Below are 14575 nucleotides of genomic sequence, written 5' to 3'. Positions count from 1 at the left end.
CACACGTTGGTGCAACCGTAAAAAGTTGCATGTTAAAATCAACTCGCATAGAGAGCCAAATGGGACAGCAACGTACCTGAGCCACCACGTTTCAATCTCTGTTGGCTATCATCAACACAAGCACGGCAAAGCAGCAATTTTGCTGGTGAACTTTGTACACATGCACTCCTTTGCACGCATGGAGTGGCGTGTGGGACGCATGCGATGCATGTATGCTTACACAATGTCTCGCAGACACCGTACAGTGTAAGACGCCTCCGGGGCTTGTTGACGTTTCCAAGGCTAGCCTGGACACACAATGCGGGCTACTTGACTTTGTATAAGCCCTGAGAGGTTTGATAGATAGACTATCTCTACAAGGCGACAGATATCCAGCCCAGAATGCAAAGTAATACCCATGTTCGGGCCTATTGATTAATACAATCAATACAATGCACGCCTTTGTAGTGGAGAGCCACGGAACATCTGTGAACTCTTATATTATTCCACTGGAATGTATTTCACAAGAGTTATTTCCTGTGCAGCTGCTCACACAGGTCTGTGATTTTAAAATATGACGTCATTTCCATCGGATCATTTTTGGCATTATTAAACCTATGTTTGTTTTATGTTTTCCCTCCCTCCGTTTCGTTGAAATCACATCAAAGAGCTTGTAGGGGACATTGTACAAAGATTGTATGTGATCGAGTAAAGAGATTACGGTAGAACCTTTTATTGTTTTAGGGGCGTATCAGAAGTGTAATCCGCTTACGGTAGTCATAAATGGCAGTATCTTGATCTATGAGTTTAATACAGAAAATACTGTACTGCAATTTTTGTTACAACTTTTGGCTGCATCAAAATTGGGGATCTTCCGATTACATTTTTTACACCCGAGTTTGAGTCTGAGTCACTTAAGTTTGAGATTCTACCGCTACCTGATCACACTTGGAAACCTCAATAATGTTTTAAGGAGGGAAAAAAAAATCTATTAATTTTTTTGTGGTGGGGGGCAGAACATGAAACCTTAACTGGCAAGTGAAGCAGTGGGTTGAACAAAGTAACATTTAAATCCTTTTTTTTAGGGTGGGTGCAACATCAGATTTTTGTGTTAAATGCAACGGTGTCCTCTTTGCCATTGCAAGTTGCTTTTGCATTGGCGCCGCTTAACACATAAAAATCCTTTCGGAGGAACTGGACCAAGTGGCTGGAAAGAAGGAAGTCTTGGCTTCCCTGTTAAAACTGCTACTCCAATCTCAGATGAAGCAGTAGAAAATGGATGGATGTCAAATTCATACATTACATCACACCACATCAGAGCTTTTGATTGTACAACAGCGATTTTTTTTTTTTGTGCGAGTCCCCATATGCAGGAATGCACTTTTTGAAATAATATGACAATCATTTATTGAAAATTATTTTGTCCAATGGCTCAGGGACCCGCGGGGGTCTCCATTTTCCAATTTGAGAATCACTCTTGTAGAGAACATATAAGCACAGTGGACTATTGGTTGTAAAGTGAAGAGATTACATTGGACCCATGAGAAAAAAAGACAGGCTTATCCATCTTATTTTGTAGCATATCAAAAGCGAAACAAGCTTATTCTGCTCCTGGAAGAGGATTATGTAAAAATGCAACATAATAGAACATCTAATATTTTCTCTATGTAGACTGAGAAGTAGAGTTTGAACCCAGGTTGGTGTGTTGTACCCTAATTTGATCAACAGATGGCAATGATGATAGCAACAACCTGGGCTGTGTACTGTTGGGAAGGAGAACAGGGAGGCCACTTGAGCTAAAAAGTTGAGTAAAACTATGACCACCACTACTGTAGATCCGGAGTAAATTTGGGCTATATTTACATTTATGGGACGTATACCGAGACTTTGGACAGGAATAGACATGAGATGTCCCCTATAAGAAGACCTCGACCATCTGCTAAGAGCGGTCATGCGCCCTGTCTAGCCTCAAATTTAATAAAAGCACACATGTCAAGAAGAAACAACAGTCAGACAAAGAAATGTTTTGTTTTTAATCTTACCAGCATTTTCCAATTACCACAATGTTGCTTAGGAAAAACATTCAAAGGGCTCCCTCGAATAAATTACAGCAACCACTGTACCATTAACATAATAATGTTTTACATTACATTACGTTTACATAATTTTTATTTGATTTTACGCCTGGCTGCTGAAATATGTATTTGGTCATTGAACTGTCAATGAACAAATACATAATGATGTCATTGAAGAATCAAATAGAAGTACGATAGGTTATTTGAAAAATGATAATGTCAAAATGCAGTTTGTTTGGGGACAAACACTTCAACCGCAGTAAAACACAGACATCATTTAAAAATCATCTGAAAGCCTTCAGCAGAAACTGAGGGGAAAAAAAGATTTTTGAGAAATCTCTTTGTGAAATTGTGGAAAAAAAACTGTGGGAAAAAACTTTGAATTAGAGTATTTTGCATGTTTTTCCTTAGAATTCTTCAGTTTTTGTTTAATCTTCTACTCTGGGAACTCCACAAAGATGACTGCCACTTTTCACATTCGAACCACAAAAAAATCTATTATCTTTACCATAATATTCTTTGCAGCCCAAAACCAGTGCTTCTCAATAATATTTTGTCAAACCTACCCAGGAAAGAGAAAACTTTTCGTGCCCCGCCACTTGGCGCGCTGACTATAAATAAGATTATTTTTGTGTATAAGTATACCTAAACCTGTATCCTTTTTTAAAATTAACAAAAGAAAAAAAGCAATATGAATCAACTTTCAACAACGGTTAATTATTTCACTGCGTTTATACGGTATACGGTTTACTTTCAGCATTGTTTAAGAATTCCGTCACTCAGCATTAATCCCGCTGTCTCACTCTTGAGTTTTTTTTACTTTTTTATTTCGGCATCAATTAACCAAGCGGCGCATGTGTCGTGGTGGGTGTTACGACTCGGTTGTCGTTTAAGCAAAGCCGGCATAATCCTGTAAGGGCGGATGAGTAGACAGACATGTGATGCCCCACTTGTTTGTGACTTGGAGGAGGGACAAGCAACAGGAAAAGGAGGAGGAAGAGGAGGATGGGCAATCCCGAGCATATGGAGAAGCTTTATAGTAGGTTTGTGTGTGTACGTGTGTGTGTTTTACTAATTGGCGACTGCTCTGTTTTGATGTCTTTTTAGCAGGGTTTACGTGACATGACTCGTGTCAAACTGGCCAATTCTCAAATTTTCTGATTTGCTGGTTGGATAAAATTGACCGGTACTTGAAATTGAACAAGATGCCTTGACAAGTCTGTTCACATTTGGAAATTTGCATTTTTAAAGTGAATTCATGGATTTTTTTTTTTTTTTTGGGGGGGTGGGGCATCTTCCTTCCAAATAGTCCAAGTGCCTTGGTGTCAGCCATGAGTGGCTGCATATCAGTAAACGTCTGTAAAGGGGTAAACCACTAAACCGGTTTGTGGATAGAGGGTATCTATATTGCAGCCACTGCAGGCTAGAGTTATGTTTTGACATAAGAGATGGCAAAATTGTATTTTTCATTTTTATTATTATTTTTTGTGGTTGTATTTGATTGACAGTTGAAAGCATTCTGGGGCAGAGAATTGTACTGTATAACTATATATAATCTTGAAGCCTAATGTTATATACTTATTTATATACTTGGAAGTTTCTTTTTCATCATTCAAACTTGTCATAATTCTTAACACTTATTTATACTATGCCAAATTTAGAAGACATATTTACACTCTCTCATTTTATTGAACTTTGTACATGTGGAATTTCCTCTAATAGCATATGGATGTGGCACACTACACTTGGGTTCCCTCGAATAATAAGGTCCCCAAGTTCAAATATACACCCTGCCAATTAAGCGTCCGGCTGATTATAGCTCTGAATACCCAATATTTGCCTGTTGTTTAACATTTTTACCATTATGTTCTCTAGCCACAGTTACAAAGGTTGTACACAAGTAACGCTGGTATAATAATTTATTACTCATACCCCAGTCCCAATCATATTCTTAAATATATACCGATAACGTAATTTGTTGATAAGGTAATTCAGTAAACCTGCCATTCAAATCAAAGTGTCTCCTAATTTTTACAAGCAATGATCAGGTGAAGAATGCAAGGAAGTTATGTAAGGAATTGACCTATATGTCACTAGTTTACTACACAACCCAAAGCTGCAGTTTGTTAAAAAAAAACAAAAAAAAACAACAAACAAACAAAAAAAAACAAGAACATGATTATCGGTACTTAAAGGTATTGCATAAGTATTCTGTCCTTATGGTAATGTCTATGAAACAAATGCATTGAACCATAGAAGGAATTCTGGAAAATTAAAAGGATTTTTGTAGTTATAATAGTTGTCCCATATAATTTGCGACGATAAGGTACCAATGGCCTGCAAATAGAGAAATTCTGCATTCAATGAAATGCATTTTGGGTGGAAACAAATGTTATTTTATGCGTTATACATTATTTTTCAGCCAAACAAGTCTGCATCGGTCATCGGCATCTTTTACTATCTGCATTGGTCTCAAAAAAAACATTTTTGGTCAGGCCCTAGTTCAAATGTCCGCTGTTTGTTTACATGAAGGCGTGAGCTAACCCAATTATCACACACTTCCTGTCCTTGCCTTCACCTCCCACCCACCAGATTAACTCCACTATACAACCCGCGGCACACCGGCTGGCTGTGCACTTTGCCCTCGTACAAGGGCGACACGCATTCTTCCTCTTTGGGTTACTTTTAGTTCCCCTGAATTGAGGGGCGGCAGTGGGGTTGGGGGGCGGGCGACATGAACGCCACTAGCAGCACCCCACTGAGCCTTAGTCCCAGCCCCAACCTGCTGCAGGTGAACGAGCCCAGGCGCTATGGGTCCACGCTGTCGCTGGAGGAGAGATGTGAGCAGTCTTTCTTCCTCTTTTACTACTACAGGATGGAGGACGAGGCCGTGCTGGACCGCGGGGCATCCCTCGTCAAACACCTATGCGACCAGGAGGAGGTGGACGGTAAGTTTCATTCCACCTATTGTTTTTCCACAGGCCCTCCCCTGTTTCAAATGTGAGCTGTCTTGTGTTTACCTTGCTAATCCACAAGATAAGACAAAAAAGCCACACACTCTACAATGGCACATATAATCAGGGGTGTGTAACCGGCTTAAAAATATTAACAAAATAACCATTTGGAAAAATCCCAATACACTTATAAAAATTGGTTAAAAATCAGTGGATGGCAGTAAAGTCACTGGGCTAGTTCTTAGGAGCATGATTTTGAATCTTTTTCTTCAACTAGATCTGGGACCTTAGAAAAGGTGGAAAGAATTATGAACTGTTTCAAATAGCCGTCAGTGATAAGCACTAAACATTTTAGTAGAAAACAAAAAATGTCATTGAACGTTCTCTAACTGTGTGTCATGTGAGTGTTTTTAGGTGATGAATGAGCATATCTGTGGCTAATGCTAGTTACTGCAAAAGATGCAAAAGATGTTAGGTTTTAAAGAGATGAAAAACATTGCTAGTAATTGCTAGTAACCGTTGAAGCTCAACTTGGTTGGCAGGATGTGATTATTTCAGCTACAAAGATGGAGATTGTGTTGGCAACAGGACACACACCATTGGAAGTATCAATGTCAATTCCTACCTAATTTGATCTATTTGAAAATTGTTGTGATTGTTACTTATGTAATATCTCCCTGTTTTTCAAGATATTGTAGTTGCAATGCAACTGTATATGAACAATATGACTTTCTAATATATTTTTTAGATGGAACAGTTTAACAGAATTTACTGGGCATACAATCCTCAAGACAATAGTGGCCAATGACTTAGCTAAACTAAGCTAAGCTGTATGACTAACAGATGGAACTTGCTTTTCCCGCAGTAATGCACTTGTGGGCCACTTCATTAGGAACATCTGCCACTTAGATCCATCCAATACCAGCACAGAATCTAAAATGTTTGCCTTTATTAGCCCCCCTTTAACTTTGAACTTGAACTTACTTTATTATGACATAAAATTACACTAATGCACAGACTAATTTTATTTATGGGCATTTTAAAAGGGATAATTGCTTTGGATTGTGAACAGTTTATTTATAGAATTGACTAAATTTGTGAACTGGTTCCATCAATACACTCTATCATGTACACTTTTTTTATGGGTAATAAGTAATTGACCATTGACAAATTCTTAGGATTAAATTATGTGAAAGGAATACATAAAAATATTCAAAATATTAACACTAGACAATTTTTTTTAACTTTATTTAAACCCACCAGATTACCTCCACTATACACCTGAAGTAATTTCAACTCACCTGGGGTTTTCAAACATGGTTGGTCATACATTTTATATACAGTATATATGTCAGGAATTACCGGGAGAGAGACAGAAAGAAAAACTAAGCAACTGTAATATAGAAATTATGAACATTTAAAAAATGGGTTTTCCAAAATCCCTAAGAAAAATACACAAGTATAAGTATATTTTAAAAGGCCCACTCAGATTACGTGGTGCAAAAACTGCATATATGCTCTGTTTGTTGTATCATAAATCCCATGACCGTGAAGTTGGAAGAGAGGCACACATAGTCACGTAGACGGTTCTCACCACAGAGTCCATGCTGAAGTCACACTGGAGTTTTGTCAGCTGTCACCTCAGCTTGAACCCACTCACTCTTCCTGTGTGGATCCTCTGCTGGAATAATCATCTCCGCTGAACTCAGAGTTTATCTAAGTTTGACTGATATAAGTTAAAAAAAAAAAAAAAGTCATCGTGACATTTCTGATGTGATGAACCTTGACAGAGAAGCTTTGGAGGCTTATTTTATCTCATCTGACCCTCAGTTCAGTAGAATTTCTACCGGAGGGATATCTGAACATTGTGTTAGAGTGTGTAAGTTAAAGATAGTGCAGCTCTGACCTTTGCTTGGAATTCAAACATTTTGATGTTCTTACATTGAAATGCGCCAATTGGGGATAACAAGGCATACATAAGACATGGTCCCTTTCATACAAATTATTAAAAGTGTATCAAAAATCATCTTAATATGGAGGAATCAAAAATGCAATGAAAAATGCATTATTATTTTTACTTGTAGCTAGGGAGGATATTATGTCACGCCACTAAAAGAGATACATGTGAAATTTCATGTTAAAACGAACAAAATATATTAAAATCAATATAAAAGATAAAATGCAAACTAAAACACAAATTAAATAAATAATAGAATAAACCAAATGATATACAAGTGTATCTATCTATCTATCTATCTATCTATCTATCTATCTATCTATCTATCTATCTATCTATCTATCTATCTATCTATCTATCTATCTATCTATCTATCTATCTATCTATCTATCTATCTATCTATCTATCTATCTATCTATCTATCTATCATATATAGTTTTTTTTAATTAAAAAAAGTGGTAGAAACTTGTTTATAAACAAATTCAAATATTCTGGCTTTGTCCACTTGTGCGTTCTGATTTTTTAAATACATTTACCAGGTCCCTCGGAAACCTCACTTGCCCCATAGAGACTAATAAATTCTCAAACTGAGTGTTACAGAAAAGTCAAATGATGCGTTCAGTGTCCAGTAAACAAGCATGATATTTACAATGCTGCCTACATAATTAGCATGCACGCCTGGTTCGGTGGCTACCTGCCAGTATCGTCCCCGGGCCAGTCCTACTGCCGGTTGCCGCGGGTGACGGGCGCTCGCGGTTGCCTCTGCTCAGAAATCCAGCGCGCTAAACAAACGCCCTGCCAGGGCCAGTGCTTTGGCTTCATTCAGCTCTCCAAATAAGAGAAAGAAGAGGAAGTTGTTGCACAAAGCTGCTGTGGCGTGGTGCAAATCTTCCTTTCCCAAGCGCTGACTTGTTCCTTTACTGCGCATCGATTTGCGTTAACAACCGCATTGAATTGCGAAACATTTCCCAGAGAGCGATCATATACGGTCTTAACCTTAATCACAAGTGAAAATCATTCAAAGTCACAGAATAGTCTTTATCTGTTTCTCTATTGGCGTTTTTGTCTATTTCAATTACATCCATGTGACCTGGTGAAACGTCATCAGTGGAAAGTACACACCAACCTAGAAAAAACAAGAACGTCAATTGAGAAATGGCTCAAGACTAGCATTCTTAGGAAGTACGTTCTCGAGTGAGAGAGGCAGACTGTCCTTGCTGGGTTCACGAGATCATACTCTGCGTTCCTCATATTGAGAAATGGCTCATGGCTTTATTGGTACGCTGTATTGGCTCTAAAAACGCTGTACAATTTACATTTATGGGTCACAGTTACTGAGTTTTGCGATTCACCTTTCATTGACGCTAGCATGAGCTAGCACGAACGAAGTTGAGAGTTTTGAAGATGTTAACGCCAGTAAAACAAGCATTTCTAAATATTAAAAGCCCTTTTCTGTGGGTGAAAATTGTTTGGCATAATCACATTATAAAATGTTCAACCCCTTCCATACACATTTCTATAACAATATTTTCCGAACCGATATCGATTATCGAATGAAGTGTATGTTGTTTACATTATTTGTATCTTTTAATTTAGGGCTAATTGATTATTCAACAACAAATGGATAAATTATTCAGTAATTATTTTTGACAATCAGTAATCAATATTTTTGATGATTAAATCGTTTAGAGACATACAATTGTCCAAATCCTCTAAATTTCTGGAACTGAGGTAAATATTCTCAGACCTATATGAAAACATACTGATTATCATTGTTTTGCTTTAATTGTAGAAAAAAAAGCTAATTTAGCCAGTTTTTGTGAGACATTACCAACCAAACCAGTAAACAAATAATAGAAAAATGGTAATGCACTTTTTGTCAATTTGAAAAAAAAAGTCCAGTTTTCATATGAAGAGGTGAACATTTGTGTGTCGAAATCATCGATTAATAGTAGTTGACAGGTCAATTGATTATTGAAATAATCATTAATTTGCGGCCATAATTTTACTACAGTATTTTATATTACTGTTTCATGTATACACACTGTCAAGGATCATAAGGCCGCTGCGCTGAGTCAGTTATTTTGTGTGTGTTATATTATAATAGGCGTTCTTTCGAAGGGTGGGATGTGCATTATGCAGGCGAGACTTCCATTGATCTACTTTTCTGGTGTTGCCCCATAAACAAGAGTGAGATGCCTTCCTTGTTGAACCCAAAGCCTCTAGGTCAGCAGCTCGAGTGCGGGCCATACTGGCTTGAAATATACTATGGCCCTGAAACATAAAAAATGTTCCAGCTAACCCAGGGGTGGGCAAACCTTTGTACCCAAGGGCCACATATCACACTACATCATTAAAGATTGTCCTTAGGTGTGAATGTATGTGTATATAGTATGTGCCTTGTGATTGGCGGGTGCCCAGTTCAGGGTGTAACCCGCCTCTCGCTCGAAATCAGCTGGGTTAGGTTCCAAGCATGATTGACGTTGAAAAAGTATGGATGGATGTTACAGGATTAAACCCCTTGTTCTATTCTCACAAAGTTCCTTGAAACACAATGCATTGTTCTGGGAGTGAATAATGAATGTTGTTGTGTGCAAAAAGACCACCATTGTTAGTTGTTATTTTTGGAGGTGGTGGGGGTTCGATACTTCCTAGTGAGGCACGTGACTCTAGGCCACGTTTGAAAGAGATCTCATATAGAGCCTTTTGTTTCGTTTTGCTTTTTTTTTTTTTTTTCTTCTATTTGGAAGTGTTGTTGCTAGGACTGCAGCTATCCAGTGTTTGTGGTATTGGGATATCCTACAGAAAATTCTAATCTTAACTCATTCAATCCCAAAGACATATTCTACACTAAAGGAGTCTAGACATTCAATACGAGCTACTTATTTTTTTTTCACGTTTTTGGCAAAAGGAGGGTCCTAAAATCAATGACTTTAGGCACTAAAGTAATGATTACCTTATGACACAATTTTTACTATAGTGCTTAAGTAGGTGCCTAATTTAGTGCTCCATTTGTTTAGTACCAGTCATTTTTATTGGCCTCTTCAGCCAAATACTTGGAAAAAAAAGTTTCGATAAATACCTGGGATTGAATGTCTAGATTATTTAAAAAAAAAATCTTTGGAAATTAGTGTGTGTGTGTGTGTGTGTGTGTGTGTGTGTGTGTGTGTGTGTCTGCGTGTGTGTGTGTGTGTGTGTGAATGTGTAAATGTTAAGTTTTTAGATAAAAATCAAAAACATATTTATTGCTCTTTTGGTAAAAGAAATGAATCTGCTGGCTGAGGCCTTGTCTACACGTACTATATTAAATTGATTTAAACTCGCATAGTCTCCCCCTCGTTGTTGTTTGTTTGTTGAAAGAAATTGCATTATACAAATCCAGCACAGTGGGGTTTCATTCATTTACAAGCTTGCTAAGTTGCTAGGCGGCAGTAATGTCACCAAATTCTGTCATGTCATTGCTGCCATGCTTATACAGTGACTCTAGATTTCACAGCACCCATCATGTTGTAGGGCACAGGAACCAATGGAGTACGTTGCTAGTTTGTTCAAATTTTACACTAGTTGAAACGTGTCTGAACAGGAAGTAGCCTGGAACTTTTTCTTGTTTCCTTAATGTGAAGTAGATGTAAAATATGTACAGTATACCTATCATAATTTCAACAACAAAAAGAGCTTTGTTAAAAAGAAGTAAGAAAGATAAGGAACAAGCTTAAAGTGGTATAAAGCAGGGGAGTTTAGGCCCATCTGTGTGCTAAAACGTAATATTTGCGGTTAATGCGGACGTAAAAACCCCTGTGATAAATGTATTCCACAAAGTAGGACTTGCCCCCTGACGGACATTTTATGTACATTAATAAAGTGTATGTAATGCGTTTAATAAAACCTTTCCTACCTTTCTTCTCCATGCACAGTGATCTTCTAACCATATTAGGGCTGAACAAACATGTGTCCCTTTTCGGGTTTAAACTGTATTTTCTTTTACAACAAACAATGTTCAGTGAGCTAGACCGCGGCAAGAGCAGCCGCTAACTCTTCCCGAGTCTCTGCAGTCCCGAGCCCCACCCCCTTGCCACCATATGGAAACACAACGCCCATTCACCACAAAGTAAGGTTCTCTTAAAGGGTCAGGCCTAGTCTATGTTGTTCATTCCGGTTTACGTCCTCTGACGTTTCTGTGGAGTCGTGGCCATCGCATGTTGAGCAAACTGGAGCCTGTAACGACGGGGAAGCAGAGTTCACAATGCGGCAGTCATTTTATTTATTTTGTTTGATTTTCACACCACTTCAACACACATGCGCACCGCTTGCCGCTCCCCCCAGCCTTTCTCCTTCCCATGCATGTCCACACACCAAGCTCGCCGGTAACAATTCTGAAGAGGATCGAATTTTTGGCGGACTGAAAATGACGTTTATATTGCCTTGACTCAATCGATGTAAAATGACGAGCGTCACAGTATGTCACCTGTCCTGTGTCCCAGAACTCAGTACACTGGGTCACTAATTAGTTCCATTTGTCATCCGCACCCCTTAACTCTACGCTTCCACCAAAATCTTTTGCTTTTTTCACTCTTAAATCATTCTGCCACCATCTCTCCTATTGGATAGACTGAAGGTCGTTTTTTGTAATGCCAGCATGCATCAAGTGAACTTTGATGAGCTTGACTCTCGCATTATTGGTACTACGTGTTCCGTTTACCACCAGACTGGAACGTCATACACCAATGAACACCTAACTCAGAAGTCATGTGGGTACAGAGCCCATACAACAGGAATCATGCGCCCCAGGTAATCCTGTGTCTGCAATTGAAGAGGAATTGAAACTGCACATACTGTCTATATGACTTTTAACTGCAATTTATGAGTTGAAAAAAAAAACACAAATGTATATATATATATATATATATATATATATATATATATATATATATATATATATATATATATATATATATATATATATATATATATATATATATATATATATATATATGAATAATTACTGTTTAATATTTACTGTTTAATATTTGTCCTAATCATCAGAAATTTTCAGTCAATTTCAGTCAAACGTTGGGGAACAGCTTCAAATTCACATTTGAACTCAAGTTTGTAACTCTTTTTAATGCGCAGCTATGAACCAAAAGCCATTCCAGTCATAAAGCATCATCCATATCAAAAGACAAACTTAAAACACACCAAGATGGATAAAGTAGGTGTCTCTGCCAAAGCTGCCTGTTTTGAAATGAGTTTAAAACTTGACAAGAAATTTGGGGGAACTGGGATTTAAATTGTGGATTCTTAAAATAAACTTAAAACTCTGCCTTTGGAATTGAATAAATTATTAAGATTAGGAGTTTTATGTTACGTTTAGGGTTTTCAAAAGGGGTGTAGGGTAAGTTTAGTGTCACTGTCAGGGTTTGTTACCATGTTAGGGTAACCCTAACCCTCTGGGATCTTGTAGCCATGCCTAAAAAGTCTTCAGAATTAATATACCATGAAATAGCACATATACAGTAAACAGATTCAACCTGTCTCTTCAATTTGCCGTAAATATTGTGGGTGGCATTAAAATGCACTCAAATGGGTGAGAGTTAGCGAGGGCTTGGATTGTTCCCCATACAAAATGTATACAGTACATCAAAACATTGCCAAGAATAAATAGTGTCTAGATGCCTGTCCCATTTGTAGTAAATATTATTGGTTGGCACGTTGGCATTCAAGTCCACTTAAGTGGTGTGATTTCAGCAAACAGGTTTGTTCTTTTGTGCTTTAATGAGCGTGAACGCAACCGACGTCAAAAACCTGCTGTGCCATGGCGCGACCGGGCCAGTGCCGGCGCGCCAGGCCGCTATTTAGCCTAGCTTCGCTGTTACGTGCTACTTCTTTTTCAGTCCAAATATTTGCACTGACAGTGTACTGTAACCTCGACGAGCCCACGCTCGGCTCCCTCGCATTCGTTGGGAGCCACGTGAGAAGATTTCTCGCTCAAGGGCCGCTCAAGGTTATTTTTGGACCATGTTTTACTCAAATTCCTCTAGGCCTTTGTTGAAAGCTCGAAACGATAACTATGCTTTTTGTTCTAACACTATGACAAGTGCTCAACCAATATAGATTTTTTTCAGCTAATGACAATGCCGATTTTCGGCCGAAGATATACTGATTATTTAAAAAATTATAATGAATAAAATAGCATTTGTTTCCTGTCTATAAATTCCAATCGGTGTCAATCATATGCAGATTTTGACAACTCACCGGTCAGCCTGGTCCCTATTCCCCACTAATAGCACGGATCAACATTAAATATATTGTTTAGAAAAAATACTTTCCTTTTTAGTTCACAGAATGCATTTTGTGGCGGAATTAATGAAGATTGGAGGTTGTAGAGAATTATTGTCACATGTATAGCACGTTATAAGGGCATTCATTCTTTTGTTTGTTCATTTGTTTTATTAGTAGTTGAAGTAATATCATATTTATCACATGCTTAATTTTTGTTGCACTATGTATTTTATGAGTTTTTTTTAAACAAATTGTCTTGGTTGTGTGTAAAGTACTGACATTTAGGTGATTTACTGCTAATTACTGCTTATACACATTTGTCAACAAATCTCATGATATATAATTAAGAATACTAAGTTATGGAATGGATTTATATGTAATGTGTTATGACACCAATATTACCTATATACAACTGCCATGATAATCGTCAAACATCGGCCATTTGGAGGATTAATTTTGGCTGATGTTTAAAGAGTCATAATTGGCTGATTTAATCAGCATGGCGATTAATCATTCAGGCCCTAATTATGGCTTGATCACAAAAGACTAACTGCACTCTTGTAATATCTGTAAAATTCTAACATACAGGATTTTTTTTTTCACAGACTTCACTATTAATACTGACATACTGTTAATAATACTAATACTGAAGTCTATGTTTTTTTTTTATATATATTTAAGAGTTTGTTTTTTTTGTAATATTATAAACTGTCCCAGTATTGCCTGTTCTTCATAATATTATCCAATTAGCCTCATAAATGATTTTTCTAAAACTTAGTTCTTGTAAAATTCTCTTCTAAACTAAATTAAAAGTTTATCATCCACTGACTTTTTTTGGAATATTGTAAATGTACTCCAGCGAAGTAAAAAAAACAAAAAAAACAAGACTAATAGAACACTTTCTTAAAGTCTCATTCTGAGCCACATGAGAATGTGAACTCAACACAAGGTTATATTTTAAGGGACATTTTTGTCCACCCTTCCAAGTCCATTTGCAATCTCTGAAATGTCAAAGCCTGACAAATTGCTGCAATTTTCTTGACATTTCATAATCTCCTCTGTGAGGTCACTTCTTTAACCTTTTTCTTTTTTCCCTTTGCGTTCAGGTCACCACACCATTTACATCGGCGTGCGGGTGCCCAAGAGTTACCGGCGTCGACGGCGCCACCGTCGGCGGACGACGGGCAGCAAGGACAGGAAGGAGCGTCCGTCGGAGAACGCCTCCGACCGATCTGATAACGAGAACAACGACGAGGCCGGCAACGGCATCCTCAAGCCCCTCAGTGAGTTCTCGCTTGCGTCAAAGCACATCAAGCCTCGCGTCCATCTCC

The 14575-nt window shown here is 37.9% G+C and overlaps 1 protein-coding gene and 1 long non-coding RNA gene across 5 annotated transcripts in view; one reads left to right on the top strand and one right to left on the bottom strand.

Moving 5' to 3' along the window:
• slc4a4a (solute carrier family 4 member 4a) overlaps positions 1-14575 on the top strand; it is a 51866-nt gene that overhangs the window by 2924 nt on the left and 34367 nt on the right. For all 4 annotated transcript variants that reach the window (XM_088411299.1, XM_088411272.1, XM_088411291.1 and 1 more), the window contains exons 3-4: positions 4929-5002; positions 14351-14527. In XM_088411299.1, coding sequence (XP_088267425.1) covers positions 4929-5002; positions 14351-14527 — 251 coding nt within the window. The remainder of the gene's footprint in view (positions 1-4928; positions 5003-14350; positions 14528-14575) is intronic.
• LOC148429295 (uncharacterized) lies at positions 1678-7783 on the bottom strand. Its single transcript, XR_015865179.1, has 3 exons — positions 7660-7783; positions 6603-6734; positions 1678-4977 (listed from the first exon to the last, which is right to left on the bottom strand). It is a non-coding gene; the product is annotated as an uncharacterized LOC148429295 (long non-coding RNA).

Source organism: Hippichthys cyanospilos, chromosome 1, assembly GCF_059441005.1.
Source record: "Hippichthys cyanospilos isolate Australia breed blue-spotted pipefish chromosome 1, RoL_Hcya_1.0, whole genome shotgun sequence".
Taxonomy (NCBI): Eukaryota; Metazoa; Chordata; class Actinopteri; order Syngnathiformes; family Syngnathidae; genus Hippichthys; species Hippichthys cyanospilos.
Note: the sequence above shows the minus strand (reverse complement) of the source record. Positions and strands in the feature narration are given on the sequence as shown.